General features: G+C 43.4%; 1 protein-coding gene across 2 annotated transcripts; it reads right to left on the bottom strand.

The window, feature by feature from the left end:
• Positions 1–1,178: 1,178 nt before the first annotated feature.
• Positions 1,179–19,980, bottom strand: SNX3 (sorting nexin 3). 2 transcript variants are annotated; one of them, XM_056343710.1, is made up of 4 exons: positions 19,661–19,973; positions 5,827–5,922; positions 5,337–5,461; positions 1,179–1,856 (listed from the first exon to the last, which is right to left on the bottom strand). In XM_056343710.1, exons 1-4 carry the CDS (start codon positions 19,820–19,822, stop codon positions 1,751–1,753), a joined length of 489 nt encoding a protein of 162 aa, XP_056199685.1. In that variant the 5' UTR covers positions 19,823–19,973; the 3' UTR covers positions 1,179–1,750. The 2 variants fall into 2 exon arrangements, with proteins under 2 accessions (XP_056199685.1, XP_056199686.1); XM_056343711.1 differs by lacking the exon at positions 5,337–5,461 and having other exon boundaries at positions 1,797–1,856; positions 19,661–19,980.
• Between the last annotated feature and the right edge of the window lie 1,829 nt (positions 19,981–21,809).

Genomic DNA, 21,809 nt, shown 5'->3' with positions numbered 1-21,809 from the left:
TCCCTGCCATCCTTAGGCTCAGGTGCTTTGGCCTACACCTGTCAGTTTGCACTGGGAGTGGGCCAAAGGGGTTCCACTTTATACTGGGACAGGGCCCAGTCTGTACTGGGAGAAGCCAGGAGATCCAGTTTGTACTGGGATATAGCTTGGAGAGATTCAGCACAGTCTTTACTAAGTATGAAGGAGAAAGAGCAACTATTTGAGCATCTAACTATTCAGTGTAGCTAGTCAGGAGTACTACATGTAATCCAGCCAGCTACCCCTGTTTTGTCAGTTCAATCTTTTACATCCGAATTTCCATAAATGAGGTTAATAGTCTTAGTTAATTAAAACTAGTAACTGTGCAGGATGTTCTAGACAGTAGCAAGTATATACAAAGGAAAAAGCAGCCAAGCTAAGTCTAAGCCAACTTGTACTGTTACCAAACAGCACACAACACTGGATCAGATTGCTACTAGTGTTCTCAAATCCATTTTCAAGAGCATACGGATAGGTAACTCCCATGTCACATTTGGAAGCACTAAGGAAGCTTCTCCAGCCATAGAAGCATCTAGTGAGGGGGTGGGGGAGCAGGAAACGAAAACTCCAGCAGTATTGCTTGTGAACTGTCGTTCAGGCATCAACAACCTGCATTTCACCAGTGGTCATACAAGCACAATGCCACAGCTTCCCTTTCCTTTAATGATCAAGGAAGTGACCTATAATCACATAGCAGGCTTGTATGATTTCATGTCCCCAGCTGTAGCTGTAGAGCAGAGCTACTTTAATCTAGGACTGAATTTATAATAATGGGTTATATCAACATTCCTTTCTCTGTAGGATGGTACAGTTTTCACTTGTTACTTGAAGCTGGATCGGTGCTTCTCATGCCAAGTAGAAAGGTACCCTCTTCCTAAACTTACAGAAGCCACAGATCTGTTGACTGCCTACCATAAATGGAGTTCCAGCTTTGGCTCCGCAACACAGGAATAGCCTTCAATACCTTTATATGCTCTTTAATACTTGAGCAGCGAGTGCCAGCATTTAAGGGTATTTGGCGCTGGCTGTTAGTAACACAAGGCTACATTGCAGAGGAGCATCACAGCAAGGCTGAAACACCAGTTCACTTAGTATAGTCAAGTCCCTGCTTCTCAGAAAGCATGAGATACCCCATGCTCAAGGTCAAGAGTGACAAAACATTTGAAGTGCATTTTCACTTTTATTTCAAAACTTTAGACAAGTTATTTAGTATATAAATTTGATTTTTTCCTCTTACAGAATATAAAGATAATTCCCTCATTACTTCAGTATAAAGTGTTTTACAAGCTTGAAGACAATTGCATAAGTGTTTCTCACACAAGGAATCAGAAATAAAGCAGTCTTTCTACAGAAGTTCAGACAGATGACTACCTCGGAAACAGCATAACAGTTTAGTCAAATACAAGTGAACGTGTGACACTACAACTGTGAAAGTTCAAGTAAGGCCAAGTCAGTAAACATTAAGTCATTGCAAATAAGAGTGGAAAGGTTTGTGAGACATTGCAAGGGGTGGATAGTCTCATAGTATAATACTCTTAAATCAAGGATTCAGAGGGATTTAGCTAGAAGGCAAGTGAGTTCTTTAATGCTATAAAGCATATGCAAAGACCAAGCAGTGTACTGATGTTAGTGGAGACTTCGTGCCCGTTTATCCTCAGCATGCTACCATAAACTACAACCTCTTAAAACCAAGCATAAGAACCACTAATGTTTGAGAACAATGTTTCAGAACTCAAGTATGTCTTATTTTGGATGGTGTGTAGTTTTTGTCTATTACTTCATCTTGCAAGAACATGTGAAGACAGCGCTCGTTCTGTGCCAGTGGGTGGCCTGCAACCCTGGAGAGGAAAAAACAAGCATTAGTGCTAACAAGTTGGGTCTACTTGCAGCTAGCCAGCACAGCAAGATTTCATACCAACAACCTATGGTTCTGCACTTAGGCATAGATCCCACTTCCAGTTCATTGCTGGCAACTACAATGATGTCTAGCAGCAAGATCTGTCGCTGTCCCCCACGTGAAGTTAGCCTATAGAAACCCTGAGCTACCTCTGATCATTTGGAAGCATGTTATGCCATCATCTGTCACCTACAACTGAGAGAACTATCCAAGACCCCATCCTAGCGTTAGGAAATCTAGAGTGAAGCAAGCCAAGTAGATTTTTACAGGTCTTCATGTCTTTGACACGGGATACCTTTCCAAAGGCTGCTGAATCCCTCAGTGCTCAGTCAGTAGCAGTTAACCCAGGCAGAGTTACAGACCTACTCCAACAGGGGTGTGAAGCTCTTCTGAAGGCTCTGACACTCTTTAGAGCAGTGACTTACCATGGACACTATTCCTAGCGCACACGAGCAACACTGATGCACAGCCAGAGGGTACTGGCTATTCTGTTAATTACAGATGTCTTTAGATATCGAAGATAGGAGATAGAGCGTGTCTGCTCTAGAATAGATCTGCATCTCTACTGTAGATTTAGTTTTGTTCCACATATAGACGTAGCCACCATCCTTTTAACAGTAAAGGAGCTGAAACTGACTTAGAAGACATCGCCAAGCTTGGAGAAAAACCACAAGGCATTGCATTTAGTTCCTTAAAATACCACACAGCCTTCTGTGTAGGTAAAAATCTAAGAGAATCAGAACCCCTGGAAAGTGATCACTTATGGATATGAAAACCCAAAGCAGTTTGGATTGAAAAAAAAAGTTACATCCAGGTCAGTCAATCAAGACAGGCTTCTTCCGCTGAGAAAGCCCCCCCATCCTCGCTAGGACAGCTTGTGTCAGTCTTATGGTCCCCATATCTGTCAGAACATTTCTACCCTAAATGGAAGTTACTAAGTTAAGCACATAGTCAGCTCCAGTGGCTCAGCACTTCTAAGTGCTTTTATGCATCTTCTACAAATGTATCTATTGTTGCTTATTTCATGACAGAACAATTCATTTGTCACTTCTCATGTGTCATTGAGAGTGTCCTTTAATGAGGAAGTTGAACTCTCCTATTCAGCATTGACAGATTATTTCTAGTACAGTAATAAAACCTATCAATCTTGCCAGGTTCTAGTAAATGGGCAGCAGTCTCAAGCACTAGTTAACAAGGAAGAATCTAGAATAACTAGTTTGAGTTTCTTACCCCCATCAGACTGAAGTTGCTGGCCTTGAACTTCAGGAGAAAGATATACAGGAGAAGATGGGGCAGTGACATATTCCTTCTCTCTTTCAAGAAGGCTGGCAAACTGGTGGCTGAATTGCAAGACTAGATATGATTCAGCTCTTTGTTTCACATGAATACCCCACTCTGCATTGGTGTTGCCTCAGTATTCTTCACTAAGGTGACCTTACACATAGCAGCTACTACTTCAAAAACTTTCATATATCCCCAAGTCAGGTTCAGGCAGACAAGAGCACTGCAACATAGCCACCCCTGTGAATGTCATTTAGGTAGTACTGATGGTGGTACCAGCAAGCTGGCCCAAGAAAGCTGACTCAAGTAAGCTGCACTGCTGTGACTTTGACAAAGCTTCTCAACAACATCCATCTTAACACTCCTGGATATCAAGAACCGACATCGGTACACCAAGATTTTTTTGGTTGCAGTGATACTGTTTCTGAGGGACTCTCCTCTAGTTCTAGAAGCCTAGACCAGCTTTGAGAACACAGTAACATGAATGTGTTATGCAAATTACCTTCAGGTCCAAGATCACTAGTACCCAGAGTACTCTGTATAAACTTTAAAGCTTCTAGATGGTTCAAAACTTTAATTAATAATGTTTGCTTGATGAGTTGGTCATGCCACTAGAATAAATTGATGAGGTTGAATAGCTAGCAGTTGTGCCTGAGAAGCCTTGTTCCAGCTGTACTCAAGTCTTCCATCATATCAATACCTACATTAACAGTCTGCTTTTATGTTTCAAAGGAGGAAAAATTGACCAAGAAGTTCCACACTTCCACAAGATCAATGCATTACTTGCTATAGATCTGAACAAGTGATACCAGTAAACTGGCCACTCCATTACTGTCAACTATACTGAGCTCTTCAGAGATTCCAGTTGAGTGTTTTGCTATCAGCTGCTTCAGAACATAAACAGCCCTCTTCCCCCATATACTGCTAGATTTTGCATACAAAACTTTCAGTAAGTGCACACCTTCCTCATCTAATGTAGATTTCTGAGATTGCATGGATAAAAGTTGTACTTTACAGTCATGACTGCCTTGATTGTACAGGCTCAAAAATCCCAACACAGTCCATCTTACTGTAAGTGCATCTGCCTCCATGTAGTGTAAATGCTAAACTAGATGCCTTGCAAATTCATTCCACTCATCTTTAAGCAGAGGAAAGAGCAGTCTACAGCATTTTACCTGCTCAGAACCATTAGAAATACCTGTAGATTGAGCCTACAAGCAACTATGTTAAGAAAAACTTGGAGATTTTATACCGCTTATTTGCACAAGATTGTTTCAGTAAACTAGTCACTTGCAACTCTAAGCCACATGCCTGAACTGACAAGCAGATTCTTGTAAATTCTGCGTTAAGTCACAGGCATCCTACATCCCTGTTAAACAGCACTACTGCTGAACAAGATTAGAATGCTAGTGGAACTGACAAGCTTGAACTTTTGAAGGGAGCAGTCCCAAATTCAGTTGGTCTGAACAGTGTTGTCTCTAGAGACCAGAAGAGCCAGTTAACAGATAGTGTTAATTCTTACCCGCTGTTTGGATCCACATGGCTAAAGAGATTAAAGTAGCTCTTCAGGTCAATATACAGACAGCAGTTAGTAGCGTCAGATGGTAGAACGAATCATAGGACTGTTATAATTTCTGCTCATCCTTTGAAAAGCAGGGACAAAACTCAAAGTGTCTATTTCAAACTGCATGTGTATGGACCTCAGGTAGTGTTTTTACATCTTCAGATCTTTACATCTCTCATGATAATTAGAGAAAATATGCATCATTATACAAGCTGATAATATCTCGCATCTGCAAAGTAAACTGCTGTAAAGCCTACTGTAAGCTCCATTGTTTACCCAGTGGAGGATACCTTTTCAGAAATGAAAAAGTAGAACTATTTTGAATGCTATAATTTTAGTAGTAATTTGCATAAATTAACACCACTGCTAACATTCATTTCAGCTGTTCAGGTAAGCATTAAAATATCCAAACTAAACACTGAATGAGCACTGTTAGTATGTCCTACTGTAAGAATATGTGAATTATATGTATAGTATGTAGAGGTGCTACCATAGTTAGATGTTTAGCAGCTTTAGTTCAGTTTTCCAGAGCTGAGTTCCAGGGTTTGTTTCTAGATAACTAAACCCAACACTTACTTGTTTATAAATTGTTCAAGAGCCTGCTTCCTCTCCTCTATAAAGGCATCATCAAATATGCCATCATCTCCTCGGAAGGGGAGCTGACGGAGAAGAGCTTTTCCTGGTAGAGGTGGTACCACAACCTGAAAGATTTAGGAAAGTGTCCTTAAGTGCAGCCTGTAAGCAAGTTTATACACCTCCTGTGCCACCTCTTCCTCCTACAGGATTCGTCAATCACATCCCCAGTGAAGTAATAAAACATCGCCAGAGAAGAACAGTATCTGCCCACAGAGGTAAGTTGAATTCAAGTAGTTTAACTCTGAATTAACTCAAAACCATTAAACAGCTTCTATGATATGACCAAGTTTACTGAAAGACTGACAACAGTTTAGTTTTGGATATTTTCAACCACAATATCTGCTCTATATGCTTTATAAAATAATGGTAACACTTCAGCATCACTATTGTGTGTCTATGAAAACTTATATTTGCCTTTCATTTTACCCACCTTGCTTTCTCTTTCTAGTTCATTCCTTAGCCATTCAAAGTCACTGTATCTTCTTCTGACCGTAGATTCTTTCAATTTGAAGATAGGTAGATTTGTCTGAAAACAAGAACATAAGCTATTGATTAGGTAAGTTAGAAGTTTCGAAAACAGCTTATTTCTTGCTTCAGCTCAAGTTACAAGTTAGCGCCACTTCAGCAAAAACATTATGGAGAAACACTCAAGATACAGGAATAGAGATAAAGCCCTATAAGCTACATGAGTAAGCTGTGCCTCAAACTGCTTAACTGTGGACCCCACCTACATATATGGCATCCTAATCACTGGTATTTTGCCACCATACCACCTAGGAGAATAGCAGATTTGCTGGCCCCTTATGCTTCCTAAGACTGCACAAGCGCCTTCTGTTCTTACTGTCTTGAGAGCTGGATTCCCAGTGCCAGTACAGAATTGGAAGGCCAGGGGAGAGAAGAAGTCTTCTTAATCCACATAGGCTCCTCCTACTGCACTCAAGGGAGCGTTTCAGGTACAGCATAGGACATTAACCAAGCTTCCTGTACTTTCCTGCTACCTGATACAACATGGCCTCCAACATCTTTAAAAACAAAACCAGTAGATCTTACAGTGCATCCATTCAGGCCAGATAAAGCTGAAGATGTGATAGTACAAGCTGCCAGGTTTGTATAGCTCCAAAGAAGCCAACAAGGCTGAGATGAACACAACATTCAGTGCCGATGACATTAGACTGTTGCTACAAAGTTAAACGAAGTAGAGCGTGATTAGGCAGAGCTTTCCTCAATGAGGCTAGGAGTCAGCACCCAACTCTAATAGCCTTGAAAGAAAAATCAAATGGGAGCAAGACTATAATGCTGCACAAGACCATGTTAAATACATGAGCACCCTGATATATGTCTTTTGCACTAACCTGTGCAAGAGCCTATATTACCCTCTGTTCATTCTTGGGGTACAGTGTTATCTCACTGCTGTAATTCAACGCACATGTTATTTTAAGAGTAGTAATTGAGAGAACACTCTCCTGAAGACATCCCCAAACAGAAAGCTCCAAGACCACAATCTGAAGCTTAAATGTCATTGAGACAGCAAACTGGCTAGAGTGTTACAAAAATGTATGTAGGAGTTATGACCTACTAAAAGCAAGACCAAAAGTCTGTAATTGCTATACATAACCAGCAGTAACAGAATAAAGCTTACCATTGTCAGACTGCATATTCACTATCAGTCTTAATATACCCTTAAAGAAGGCTCTTGAGGAATACCCTAGGAAGCTGATGTTCAACTGGAACTACAGCTATCCACAGTTTTCCTGGTGGCATAAGCACTCAGCTAGTGCCTGTTATTTTTTGTTGTTTTATTTTAAGTTGCAAGCCATCTCTCTCAGCTTCTGGTCACAGTTTGAGTAAATACCCCTGTATATTATCATCTGTAGGATGTTATGCTTAAGCTATTTAGTGATACTTTTGGCTGCTCAGAACAGGTTTGATTGCAAAGATCCCTTCCTGTACTAGGCAGGCCTATGACTATGGGCCATTGTATTATTGCCAGCCAATAACAAGTTTCTGGCTGCCACAGTTCAAAAGTACTTGAGAAGTTAGTTGTGTACTTTCACATGATGCTATTTAGGCCATGATTTACAAGTGATAAAGTGCAGAACAGTATTTCGTTATGAAATCTCTTATTGCTAAACATCTAAAAGTATTCAAGCTCTCCTTCCCAGGTAAATCATTGTTGATTGTACTAGTGACTAATAACAAAATTGCACTTAAGACTCTTATGCCATAAGTCAAGCTTTATAAATAAACACTCTTGTCTTGATAAGAATGTGCTACTCAAGAGTGAATAAAGCTAGGTTCCCCAGAGTGCATGAAGGAGATTCCCAGAAGTTAAGTACTGGATTATTTTTCTCTGATTTCAGCTATTGGCTTTTTAACCAAGTTCAGCCTGCCACATTACAACATCAACTCCTTGTCAGTGTCTCGGGTAGAAAGTGCTTTACAGTATTTAACATATAGGCTCTCACCTGCAAAAGATATTCCATTCTCCTCTCAAGTTACTTATAAGAAGGATTAGAACTAAACAAAAGCAGCTAAAAACCACCAAGTTCCCAGGTCTTCAGGAACTCTTTTCATGCTTCTGGGCACGAGCTCTATAAAGTTAATCTCTAAACATCATATCAGGCTTACAGGTACAGTGTGGGGGTAGAAGTACCAGTTGAGCTCATTTTACCTTCTACATTCCCTTTTGAACTTGACATGCCAGCCCAGCCAACAAGTCAGAGAAAAGGACAGAATACTTGTTTACTCTGAGTTGAAATGTCTTCTCCAGTTTTGATCATAAGCACTGGAAACATTAAAACTAGAAGAGTATGCTAGAAGGCTCCCATTAAATCAAGTGGCATATAAGTCAACTTGACAACTATATGCTAAAAAGAAAGTGCACGTCCCCTGACCTTTGGCCTAGATACAAATTAGAGTTATCTGTTGATATCAACTTCTAAACCTCATGTTTCTTAAAACCCAGAAACTGCAGTAGTTCTTCTTTCTCTAGAAATCACAGAATCACAGAACAGTCAGGGCTGGAAGGGACCTCTGGAGATCATCTCTTCCAACCCCTTACTAAGACAGGTTCTCCTAGAGCAGGTTGCACAGGATCATGGCCAGACAGGATATGAATGTCTCCAGAGGAGACTCCACAGCCTCTCTGGGCAGCCTGTCCCAGGGCTCTGTCGCCCTCAGAGTAAAGACATTCTTTCTCATATTCAGATGGAACCTCCCTGTTGCCCCTTATCCTGTCCCTGGACACCACTGAAAAGAGCCTGGCCCCATCCTCTTGTCACTTGCCCTTCAGATATTTGTAGACATTTGTAAGATCCCCTCTCAGTCTTCTTGTCCCCAGGCTAAACAGCCCCAGCTCTTCCAGCCTTTCCTCATAAGGGAGACGTTCCAGTCCCCTCACCATCTTCATAGCCCTTTGCTGGACCCTCTCCAGTAGTTCTCTGCCTCTCTTGAACTGGGGAGCCCAGAACTGGACACAGCTCTCCAGGTGCAGCCTCACCAGGGCAGAGCAGAGGGGCAGGATCACCTCCCCCCACCTGCTGGCCATGCTCCTCCTAATGCAGCCCAGAACAATCCCACTGGCCTTCTCGGCCACCAGGACACAGTGCTGGCTCATGAGCAGCTTGCTGTCCACCAGAACTCCCAGGTCCTTCTCCACAGAGCTGCCTTCCAGCAGGTCAGCCCCAGCCTGTACTGGTGCAAGGGTTTATTCCTCCCCAGGTGCAGGACCCTACACATGCCTTGGTTGAACTTCATTGGGTTCCTCTCCGCCCATCTCTCCAGCCTGGCCAGGTCTGGCTGGATGGCAGTGCTGCCTTCTGGGGTGTCAGCCACTCCTCCTTGTTTTGTATCATCAGTGAACTTGCTGAGGGTACACTCTGTCCCTTCATCCAGGTCACTGATGAACAAGCTGAACAATAAGTTAAATCAGTATTGACTGAGTAGCACTCAGATATGCAGCTGTTAGGATCTATTTAAAAAAAGCAATTTGAGAGCCCCGTTTCATACTGCTTAACCTATTTACATCTTTGTTCCCCATTTTTAACTCTGGATGTATTCACATCTGAAGTTACTGTGTGTGCCTTTCTCATTCACGATTATTATAGTGTTTGACCAGACCACTTTTTTCCTACAGTAAGAAGGGTTTCTGCATGTCCTACTGCCTCCATCTACTACCATGGATAGATGGTTTTCATTAAGCAAGCCAGACAGCTGCTGAAGCATGTGTTCTCATTAGCCAAGAATTTGGTAGAAGGAGACAAGCCTAAGGTGTCAGCAGAAACTTTAAACTTCTATTGAAGTGTCACTTCAAGATCATACCAGATATAAAAAAGTTATTCTCAGCTTCAGTTTATGTTGAGCTATCCTTGCTTAGTCACCGAGGTGCCAGTAGCTATCCTCAACACTGTTAATGCTTTGTTTGCCTGCTAGAACAGAGGTAAGAGTAAGGTACAAAACTTGAAGTCAGACTAGTTTCATTTTTAGAAACATTCCTCCCCATGCTCATCCAGCATTAGTGTTGGCTTTTTAGCCTGCTGATCTGTGAAGTCTATGTCATGAAACTCACGACCCAGTTTTCGCATAGCCCCTGGAGCACAGCTCATTCCTCTGACAAGTTCAGCATAATTATTGCAGCAATCATTTCTTTACAGTGCAATAATTAGTCTCACTTATCGAAAACATTTCCAACAACTGCCTAGTTCAAAATAATGGCTCTTAGCAGTTTGAATGCAAGCCCTCAACCTGAGAGGATTATGCATTACCCAAGACATTAGACAACCATAAGTCACCAGTCACAATTGCTGATAAAGCATTATTCCAGAAGGAACAATAAACCAGCTCTGCCCAAGTCCCACATAGCCCAAAATTCTAAGCATAGAAAGATGCTAAGACCAGGCAGATTCTGTCTAGCACTGGTTTTGTACCAACTATATGCAGACAGCCTTTAGGCTTTCTGACTACTGTTAAATCAACAGTCTGTTCTGCTGGATGAGTTAACAGCCAAGCGAGTACGCTACAATAAACATAGTCAGAACAGATGCAGAGTTAAATTACATAGTTAAACAGCAGATGACAAACCCAGACCCTTAGGTCACTCCTGCGCTCCTCCACTCATATACCAAATGAGTTTCTGTAGTAATTTATCTAGTGTTCCCTAATGGAAAGCAGTGGTTGCCTGCTAACAGATTTCAGGGCAAAACCCATATTCACAGTAAGCGTGTTTCTTCAGCTACATTATGTTATTACAATGTGTCCAAACTACAAGTCCAACTCCAAGCTCAGGAGGTTCCCAATTCATATCAGAAGCAAGTGACAATCTTAAGACAGTAGCTTGGATAACCAGAAAACAGCCTTTGGCTGTTACTACAACGAATCCCTGAACTACGCCCAATTAGAAGTCCAAAAATTGTTTATGTATACAAGTGAGGAGACTTCCACAGGCAGAATACAAGTAGTTTGAGTAACAGTCAATACTGCCCATTCAGCTTCAGATACACAGCTCACCAATGCAGCCATTCTAGTACATAACTTACCTTGAATGCAGAAGGAAAACGAGGTACTTGAAATACATTAATTTATAATGCTAAGTAATTTTAAGTTTTCTGTTACCTAGACAAGTTTAATTTATAGAGTGAGTAGAAAAAACCTTGCAAACAGCTCCTACATATTTGTTTCCAGACATAAATTGAATGCAAATAGCGTTTGGGTTCCTTCAAGGAGCATGCCGACTCTCCACAAGACTAACCCTGAATGTCACTGCAGCCCAGCCCACCCCACAACTGCAGAAGCTCCACAGCTGTTGCTGTTGAAGTAAGTTTGATTAATTTCCTTATCTGCCAATGTAACGCTCAGCAGCAGCACTGCATTGCCATGTCTCCCACTCCTTACAGACTCAGAATAAAGCTCCACTGTTGCCACAGCACCCACTTCGATGTTACATTTTTAAGCAGGTTATGGTAGCCTTGATACAACTATTTCCATTAAAATAGAGTGAAATACAGCACTCAAAGTGCTCAATTTTGATAGAAGTTTGTGGCCTTGACTCTCAGAAGCTAAATTCGAGCTTCTTACTGTCTCTTCATACAAGCTGTAATCTTTGTCAAGAGACTACACCCTGTGGGCTACATTTAGTCACCAATGGGAGCTCTGGGGTATTACAGTACGTAGCATTCAGGGTGGACAAAAATGATTATGGTTTTCTTAATGCAAAAGCCTGCTGTCCTTTAGTACAAGAAGCTGGCTCCAGCAGTCCACTGTTATTGCAGAAACTTTGCCAGTGGTTTGTTTCCTTCCCGACTTGACATAAGCAGCTGCCTCCCCATTTCCTACAATTATGAAAAGCAAGAAAGAAGGCAAACATGCCCTAAACTTCAGTTGCTAGAAGTTTAGATTTTTGCTGTGTACTTTACCGAAAGAAAACCTCTTTCCCCACTGCAAAAAGGTCAGATAAGAGGTTGTTATTTTCCCAAGTTTCCTTTTGATCAAAGAAGAGTTCTACCGCCCCTTTTATCCACTTGGTGTCCAGGTCTACTGAGGGTACACTACATGCAAAAAGTCTAAAGTTAATAGAACGCTGAAAAATCTGACCATACATACACACCCAAGTTTCAAACAATGCTGACTTAAGCTATACCAAGAACTATAAAGCTTCCCACTCCACAGTACCACAACACAGAACAAGGATGTTTTCCATCTAAAGGACTAAGGCAGCAAAATCCCAACATCAACACAACAAGGACTATTGGTCTTTAGACAAGAGCTAACCCTTGCCAAGCCCAGTGCCTTCAGTCCAGAGTTTCTCTAGGAAAATAAGCATAGAGTGCCTGGGGTTTTGCCAAACAGCATCTACCATCACCTGATCAAGTCCACCAACATCATGAACAGCTGAATTATGGTATGCCACAGTCAAAAGGCTCAAAGCATGGTAAGTCTAGAAAAACAGATTTAGCGATGCTTTATTCTTCAGGCTTCATGCTCAGAAGCCAGAGGTAAAAGCAGGAGCCCACTTAAAGGAGGACACATGCAGGCAACAGCTTTTGCAACACCCAGACAGAATCAGTAACTCTAGATAATTGTTTCAGGGTTGGAAAGCCAAAGCCTCCTTTGGAATACCAAATATTCCTTTTAAAGGGAAGGGATTGCTACTTTTACACAGTTGATTTAGTTTACTGTAATGTTACCATTCATCCCTTATTGAGAAGGACTGAAAAGGGATCACCTGAAGTTGATGCTTTAGCATCACTAGCTGACATCTACCAGCTACAGTCAAGTGGGGACTAAAAAAAATTTGCAGTGAACTGCTGCAATTGCTATTTTTTATTGGTTTTAATGTGCTTTGCAAGCTAGAGACAGTCCAGTATCCCTACACTTCAAATATGCAAAAATAGATGAGCAATATAGAAGCAGGTATACCAAGTAGCAAAAAAAATCTCTTTGTATTTCCATTTTTATTGGAGCAGCACTGTTTGCATTCTTAAGTAGCCACCTAACAGCTACAAAAACACTGATAGCTCCTGTTTGTTAATTTGTAGCATACCACAACACTTGGCAGGTTCTGCAGCTTAAGCCCGTAGAAAGTCTCTGAACCTTTATTTCCAGGTATAGTGGTGGCTTTAAACCACTTCAGATTAGTTTCATTTTCTTCTGGATTTTAGAGTAAAGCTGCTATACACTAGCTTATAGTTATACTTTCAAGATTGGCTTTGTGACCAACACAAACTATACTGTCATATGACCCAGAAGATTCTCCCATGACAGAAGCTTTGAGCTGGATTCTCAAGAAACAGCCACAGAAGGAGTATGTTCACAGACGTCTTCAGTTTGTGATCAGGATATAAACCCAAATATTTTACAATGTAAGGGCTTCTCCATCCTTCTCTTGTCAAAAAAGTTACGGCAGTAACCACAACTTCAGACCCTTCAATCAGTGCTGTAACTTCACAGGACTTTCAGACTACGTACTTGCTAAAATAGCCTCCAGTAGCACAACTGGCATTGCATTACCAACTAAAAAAACTCTGAATACTTTCCCTACAGTTAGAAGCTCATAAATCTACATTGCATTATTTACTTCCCCAGATGAAAAACAGTAGACCTGACTGCTCTAAAGTTCAAGCTGACACTTTCCTGGCAAGCCATCTAAAAATAAAGATGTATCAAAACACTCTGGCATCACATGCCTACCTGGATCACAGCCATCTGTCCTACAAAGATTAGGCATTGTTCCGTTTGATTTGGTCTGTTCAGCACTGTACTAGAGTGCACTCTTAATACATGACAATCAAGGCCTGCATTGTATGCACAGAAATAAAAGAGTCCAAGTCCCCAGTTAAAATAATATACTAATAAAGAAGTACTATTCAAATTTGGTTATTTTATTTACACAGTGACAGACACCAACATCAAACTAGTTTAGTGCCTTTGGACTAGGATCTTGAACCTAGTTTAATCAAAAACCTCTACAGAAAAATCAGCTGCTCAGAGCTAATACATGCAGTAGACTTGTAAATCTATTCTCCTTGCTTTGCAAGTTTCTTTTGTCCAAGCCCTTTCTCCCTAGTCAGTGTCCTGGGAAGTTCTTAGCCTTCCAGCTATCCTTTTCTGAATCACTGCTCAATGGAACAGTTAATGTTTGAAAGGTGCAGTACCTGGGCTGTAGAACAGAGAGCCAAAGTCAATAGAATCAGTGCATTTTTGTTCTTTGAAGGAGTCTAAAAATACCTAACTGGTAGCAGTATCTAGAAAAGCATATTAAAAGAGTAATTAACTACAGTTAGAGCAGACTTAGTGTGACACAAGATTTGCAGTAGTAGAAAAATAGAGCATTAGTGCTGATTATGCATCCCTAAACACATCCACACTGAGTCAGTGTTTAGTCATTACTCAACCACAAGCTTCACGACTATGAAACTGAACAATGTTGAAGCTAACTACATGTCCCAGCTGCTTTGATTCTTCCCATGGTGGGAGAAGTCTGCAACTTCAAACCCTGCAAAACACATGAAGGACAGGAAATTTGGTACCATTCAAGGACAGATCATTTCAAAGACACATTCACCAGCTCAAGAGTGCCACTTCGCAAAGCCATGGCATAAGACAAGTGCTTTTGAGCAAATTATACTTTCAGTTTTACTGTCCGACTCAATTTGATCACAGAAAATAGACTCAAATCAGTCACTTGAGTCAGAATAGTGTAAATATGCTGAAATGCAAATGCTGTATCCAAGCTAGGTCTTGGAAAAAAATGGGTTAAGATAAGACCAGACTTTCAAAAGCAGCACAAGTTTAGTACTTTAATATACTTTACTTGCCTGATCCTTTAGGACCAATACTATTTCTAACACTGGAGGCACTTCAAAGCCTGTGTGCTCATTTCCTTCCCCACACTAGGCCTACACAGTCAAGTACCTTTGCAGGTCTACATAAGTCTTTCTGCAGAAAATACAGGAAAGGTGACTGCTGCCTTAAAGAGCACTAGCATCACCCATGTGACATTTCACAACTGGAAACACAGCAGCAAGGATTACCTTTCTACACCTCAAAACAACCCACTGAGCTGTCAAACCTTGAGAAGCTATGGTGTGCCTTAATGCTGAGTTTAATCATACTGACTAGAGGCAACAGGCCATTCAACATTAAATAACAGAACTAAGATGACAGACTTTTTGTTTAACTTTGGCTGGACTAAAAAGAACTCTTTAACTACTTGGACTAGTAGCTCCTGTAACGGGTATTTTATTTTAGTTCTGTCAGTTTGACTATTAATGACTTTCCTGCAATTTCTCACTAACCATGAACAGATAATTTAGCCTTTTAGTCTAGGTGACAAACCCAATTAAAGTGGGCAGCACAGAAGCCAATACAGAAATAGATGTAATAGTGTGAATAAAGCGATATCTTCCCAAACATAGCAAGTTCCTGGACACCCACATGCTTTGTTGACAGTACTCTAACCAATGTGCTTATCTCCTATGGCACTGCTTTTACAGTGGGTGTATGGCTCTGAAGTGCGTCACCAGTTGCTGGGATTGGAGTTAGCTTGTAAAGCTTATGACTTGTCTCCTTAAAGGATTTAGCAACTGAAGCTGTTGCACAGAATCTGAGCAAAGATGTTCCTGTTGACCCACTTACCAGGAAATCTGTCTCAACTACAGTAAAAGTCAGATGATATCTGGAACTGGATTGAGGATTGCAGATACGCTGTAGGACAACTGTCACTTGTTCTACGTTTGCTTGCTGGAATTTAGAGGGAGGACTGGCTTACACACCATAAATAGTAACATGCTCTTGTTGAAAAGTGTTGACATGCACAAGCCCACCCTGAAAAGGTTTAACAAGTAGAAGGGAGCCATCACCCCTCTGGTGGCAGCTCCTGAGTGAACAGCTAGTAAAGACTCATCAGAAACAGCATATGGCATGCAAGAGTATTTACACTGAGAGCTTAACTGTTGGTTCACATTCTTCCTCAAGAGGTAAGGGCAGCAAAGCAGTTTGTTGTATTACTTTAGCTGACAGTCTAGTTGATTATGTTAGTTTTAACCATTGCACAGTTACCATACTGTGATCGTCTTGTATCTTTAGATACAATGACTACTTTGTCAAGTTCTATTTCACTAGAAAAAGCACTTGGGGCTTTATACCCTCCTGCATTGTTCTCCTTTTTAGCTCACCCTAAGCCTTCACACAAAGGATACCTCAGAATGGTACAAACTCACAGCCTAATGCTGCTGCTGAAAAGCAAATTCTCAAGTACCCTGTACATGACCCACCCAAATTTGCCATTTTAGCACTGCAGGATGGCATTTTTTTATCATTTACCATTACTGAAGAAATTTGACTTTCATTGCCAAGCTGCACTGTAGTAGCATACCACAGCATTGTGTGCCTTATAGTGGTTGTTATAGTGGAAAGCTTTGTCATAACCTTGTCCAGTTTGCCAAGAACAAAACATTTTTTAGTGCAAGTTCAAGCTCAGAAAGTCAATACCTTGGCCAACTGACCATCTGAAGTAAGCTGCCCTGCTGGAAGTGCTATATATGTTCTAGCTGCAGCACTCATGAGCTTAACAGCTTGTTGAAGTGCCATGCACTTAGAACAATGCACAGCCACCCTACTAGTCTGCACAGAGACACACATGATGAAGAACTTTCTTAAGTATTGAAATATAACCAACTTGCTTATCCAGTAGTTTACTGCTGAGCACTCTACCCAGAACTTTTGAGTTCCCCATTAGGCTTTCCAGCTTCCACCAGAACTTGATGAGTACAGCAATACAAGGACTAAAGCATAAGGTTGTTCCACTTGTTGCTTTCCAAGAAACAGACATACTTCAGCTGCAATACCAGTAGAAAACTTGCCAATAAAAGCTTCGGGGGAACTCTGCAGTATTTCACACAAGTATATTTTGCAAGGTACTAGTTATCAGACATCAGCTTAAGAGTCTTCTGGCAAGCTCAGTCTTCCCCCCAAAAAAAGTTAAGCTTTGAGATTCAGACAAAGCAATAAAGACAGAATTACCCTTGGACTGAATTTGTAAACACTATGGCAATGGTACAAGTCTAATTGCTTCAACACAAACTTGAATCTCAGTGTCCTCTCTGACAATTTTCTGGCTTCACATGATCTCCAGCCATAACATGAGGCTGTCCAATAGCTTCTACCAGGACTTGGCAACAGTTAAGCAATACATACCTGCACCACTTAACGTTTTAATGTTAACATTAGTTGAAGACATAGCTTTCCAGATGTGACACAGGTAACTCCAGCTTCTGAGGTTTGTTCTGCTGCTACTACTAGCACTGTTGGGGGAAGCTACAGCCACTACTTTCTGTGACAACAAGCAGCTGTAAAACCACAGAGGCTAGCTGGTGGCTATTGTCTGCCACACTTCAACAAGCAGCTTGTAGTACAAGGTCTAACTTTTAGAAATACAATACTACAGCAAAGTTTGAACTCTTCTCCCATGCTGAAACTTGCGTATTAGCAACATGGTCCGTTTCTGCTAAGAAGCAGTTAATTGATACAAGTTTAGACAGCAAACAATTCTGCATGACTTGTATTACCTGCTCTATAGTCTTCCAGCATACAGAGATATAAAACTCAATTTTACAGTTCATGATAGCTATGAATGTACATAGCATGGATGCAGTATGTGTACAGTAGTGCCCAACTGGAAAGGGAATGATCATGTATCATATAAGAGACAGCCCTGTATACAGGCATGCATATATGCATGTAAGGAAGATGGAGGAGACAATGTTTATATAGCAGTCAGACTGGGAATAAGAATAAAGGTCCCAGTACTGTCACAATGTATGTTTGTTCAAGTCACTTCTAGGTCTCCATTACAACAGGAATCCAGAATTTTCTACCCCAAATAGTGCATGAGCTAAGAGTAACCTGTCTCAAAACCTGCTTTCCTTTCTGCTGAAAAACTTCAGTTGGGAATTTTTAAAAAATAGTATTTTTTTAATCCCAGCAAATCTGGTCTCATTCTCAAGACCATATCATGGCTAAGTCCCTTTTGTATCATCTTGCCTGCATCCAGCAATTCCAAATGCTCAGTCTCACAGAAAGAAGAGTCATCAGGAACTTAAGGCACAAATACTTATCAGCAAGGTAGTTAGACCTTTCTGCCAAGTGGACAGCTAGGGTCTTGACAAGGGCAGTGTAATGCAACACAAGTCAGCAAGTTCTAGTTTGTCCTCCTACAAAGGCCAAAACACAAGCTGCAACTGATATAGTTTATTCTTCCTACCCTATGGACATGTCCTGAAACATGAGGATAGCTACTGGACACAACAACTTGGAAGCATCAGAATTAAAGTATCCTCCCTAGTAGCTTTAGATCTCAGCTGATTTTGCTTTTTTAACTTAAGTTATACTAAGCTGAGAACTTAGACCTTTAATACCAGAAAATCCACACAGGGTTTTAAGTCTTGCCTGAAGAATTTTAGCGACCAAGGCAGCAGCCCTCACCTGAGGCCTTCCCTGTCATGAAAGAATGTGCACTCTGTGGTGTTCAGCAAAAGAAGAACTCATATGGCAGAAAATGTGTGCAGGGAGTCAATGAGGCTTCTTCCCCCTCTATTACCACCTGTAATAACTGACCAGGTTCAATCAGCTGTGATGGAGTAAAGCTACACAAGGTAGTAAACTCAACCACAAGCTACAAAAAGCTAAAAAATTGTAAGAGGTCATCTTTCTCAGCCCAACTTATCCCTGGCAGTATAGACTTAAAGGGTCCCTGCCTCAAGTCCCTACCAGCCACAGGCAAGTGCCACGCTGCAGATATTGCATTTTTCCATTCACCCCTCCAGGCCCTGCTTATGAAACTAGAAAGACCGGGGAACACAGTAGTGGCTTCATGTAGCTTTTCTCAAGCTCAGGACTACTAGCCTTTAGGGCAAGTCGGTGAACACAGCCCTTCCAGCCAGGAAGGGGTCTAGTACTACTAAGAAAAACTATTTGATAGCAGGCAGTGAGGAAACAGCCCTGTTTATCAGGCAGTCCATTTACATTTCAGGTACAGAACAAACCAGGAAGCCCTCCCCCACATACCTGCACCTCACCCCTTCAGCCAGCTTTGACCCAGCACATGTGCCCACTGGACTGACCTACACGTTCCCCACGGGTTTTTGAGGCTGCTGGAACGCTGAGCCTGACCTCCTCCTCAGGGCAGATCCACCCATACTACTAAATCTCAGACAGCTGAGGGCTTGCCCTCTTCTCTTTACCAAGAGGCCGGCGAGCCATGGCTCCCTGCACAGCAGCACTTCAGCCGAGCGGCAGCTGCGCGCAGCCGTGCCCAGCGAGCGTTTGCCCTTTGCTTAACTCAGCCCAGACGAGTCGACTTCGCTACCACCAGAGCGTCACTATCGGCTCCAGCTGCCCGCCGGAGCCGGGGCCTGCTCCCGCTCCTGCCCGGCCGTGCCCTACCCCCGCGGCGCTACGCGCCGCACCGCTGCGGAACGGGCCCCGAAGGGCACGACGGCGGCAGCCCCGCATGGCCAGCCGCGGCCCGGCGGCGGGGACACCCCTCCCGGTTACGTAAGGGCCGGCCGGAGCCCGCGGCGGAGCCCAGCGCCCACACAGGGGCTCCGCGCCCGCCCGCCCCCGCCGCCTATCTGCCCCCGCCGCGGAAGGGGCAGGCGCGTACCCCGCGGGGCGCCCCCGGCCTCCCGCCGCGCCAGGGCAGGGGCGGCCCGCAGCGAGCGGGGCCGGGGCCGGCTCCAGCGCGCCCCGCCGCCGGGCCGAGCCCTCACCTTGACGCGGATCTCGTAGGTGGTGAAGCGGCCGCGGCCCACCCCCACCGTCTGCGGGTTGCCCACGTCGATCTCCAGGAAGTTGCTGGGCGGCCCGTAGGCGTCGTTCAGGTTCTGCGGCTTGCTGATCAGCCGCCGGGTGTCCGCGATCGTCTCGGCCATGGCGGAGCGGGCGCCTTCCCCCCGGAGCGCAGCAGGCCGCGAGCGAGCACCGAGCGCCGCCACCCCGCGCCGCCCGCCGTCTTATCGCGCCGCAGCCAGCTGACTGCCCGGCAACCCGCACCCACGCCGCCGCGGCCGCGACGGATGCGCCCGCCGCCCGCGGGCAAGGCACGCTGGGCGCTGTAGTCCTGAGGGGCCGGCCCGCTCGCCAGGCCCGGCGCAGCCGCTCGCCAGTCGAACTACAAGCCCCGGCGGGCGCGGGAGGCGTGTCGCCGCCGCTCTGCGCGCTGGCTCCGCGGGGCCGTCCGCTGGGCGGGCGCCGGCCGGGGGGCTCGGCCCCGCTCCGCCCGGGGGCAGCGGGGCTGCGCGGGGTGTGGTGCGGGGCTGCCCGCCGATTGCCCTCTCTTGGGGCCCGCCGCGGGTCCCCTTCTGTCGTGCAGGGAGGGAGCAGCTGTGCGGGCAGGGGTGCGGCCCTGCCCGAGACGGTGCGGGCGGCCCGGGCGGCTTGGCTGGGCCCGGCCCTCGGTGGGGCCGAGGCGGGGGCCGCTGCTGGGGCGGGGGCGCGGGTCAGGGGCGCAGGCGGGCAGCGGCGGTGCGGTTCGGCCAGCGCAGCAGCAAGCTAACCGGTTTTTCCTTAAACCAAAGAAAGTTCTAATAACACACGACAATAATAACGCATCACTCCCGGCTGCGGCTTTTCACCTGCAGCTCTTAAAGAGTGTGGAAAGGAAGGATTGCAGTTCATTACGAGTGGGGAACCCCAGGTAGGTTGGGTATATTAGACAGAAACATAACCTAGGTCTCAGTGTAAGAGAATAACAAATTAATTTTGCAACAGAGTTGCTAATGGACGTGAACAAAGCTGTACATATTGAGATCAGGGAAAAAAACCAAAGGAAAAGGCAATGCTGTAACGTAGATAGGAAACTGTGAGAACCAGGATGAAAAGACTGGATAGGAAATGCTGTATATGCAAGGTGTTGGGCAAAAGGAATCAGCCAGGTACAAATGTAGGCTGGAAGAGATGCCTGCTAAAATCTCTGTGTTGAAGACAGAAGCCGAGGTTGTTGACCCATGCTGCAAGCAAGGTGGCAATGTTGCCTGTGGTAGCCTTAAAGCTTCAAAAATTCTTGAATTTTCACAAATGATATGCATTTAACAGCAGTATAACCAGCTGGCCCATATTTTATTCAATTTGCTAACATTTCATTCATAAAGGATAAGAAAAGAAAATTGTGTTTACAGAATAATTAAAAAGGTATTTTAGTAACCGAGAGGGATAGAAAAAAAAAAGAGAATGAAAGAAAGGGAGAAGGGGAGCTGATGTAATTGTTCCCTTCCAAGATGTAAGCTTTTTGATTCTTCAGTACCTGATTCAAGTAGATGGTGTGTTAAGATAAAAGAAATGTTGCCAAAGGAAGTGGAATATTTACCTTCTTGATGTACCTAGGACATCAGTGAATAGAAATTACATTAATCCACTGCTAATATTTCTAAATGACTCTATCAGAGGTCTTCCAGGGTTTTTTTGTATCTGTTAACTGTATCCCTCCAATGATTAAATGCATATATCATTTTCCTTCCTTCCTTATGAAAGAGTTCAGGAAATGCTCATTTACTATCCAGGTAGAATGAGACTGTAGAAAAACTAGTTCTATTTTTTCTAAAGCTCTGTGTCTTAGGCAGTAGGCAAAGTGGCAGGCTGCCCAGAGGTCACATCTGAGAGACTCCAAGTTAACATCCAGCAAGTTTGGTTAACAGTTGTCTATGTTAATAAAAAGGTAATCAGAAAGTAGGGATTAACCCAAGGTACAAAAATAGCTTATCCATATTACCAGTATGCTGTAGGTGGTTTGCTTGGTAGCTTTTCTGTGAATTTCCTGCTCATCACTCCTCCAGTATTGTTTCTCCCCCTTCCTAGTGCACCTCCCTTTCTTCCTTTTTTTTGCTAATAGCTGCCAACTATTCATTTTATAATTATAAACAG

The sequence above is a fragment of the Falco biarmicus genome, chromosome 6 (assembly GCF_023638135.1).
Source record: "Falco biarmicus isolate bFalBia1 chromosome 6, bFalBia1.pri, whole genome shotgun sequence".
In the NCBI taxonomy this organism is placed as follows: Eukaryota; Metazoa; Chordata; class Aves; order Falconiformes; family Falconidae; genus Falco; species Falco biarmicus.
This window is presented reverse-complemented; position numbering and strand designations above follow the sequence as displayed.

Excerpts from the sequence above, each read along its gene's own strand:
- SNX3 (XM_056343710.1), bottom strand. The coding sequence starts at position 19,822 with ATGGCCGAGACGATCGCGGACACCCGGCGGCTGATCAGCAAGCCGCAG. Across the intron at positions 5,923-19,660 it reads CCTACGAGATCCGCGTCAAG|ACAAATCTACCTATCTTCAA; the intron begins GTGAGGGCTCGG and ends TCTTGTTTTCAG. Across the intron at positions 1,857-5,336 it reads CTTGAACAATTTATAAACAA|GGTTGCAGGCCACCCACTGG; the intron begins GTAAGTGTTGGG and ends TTTCCTCTCCAG.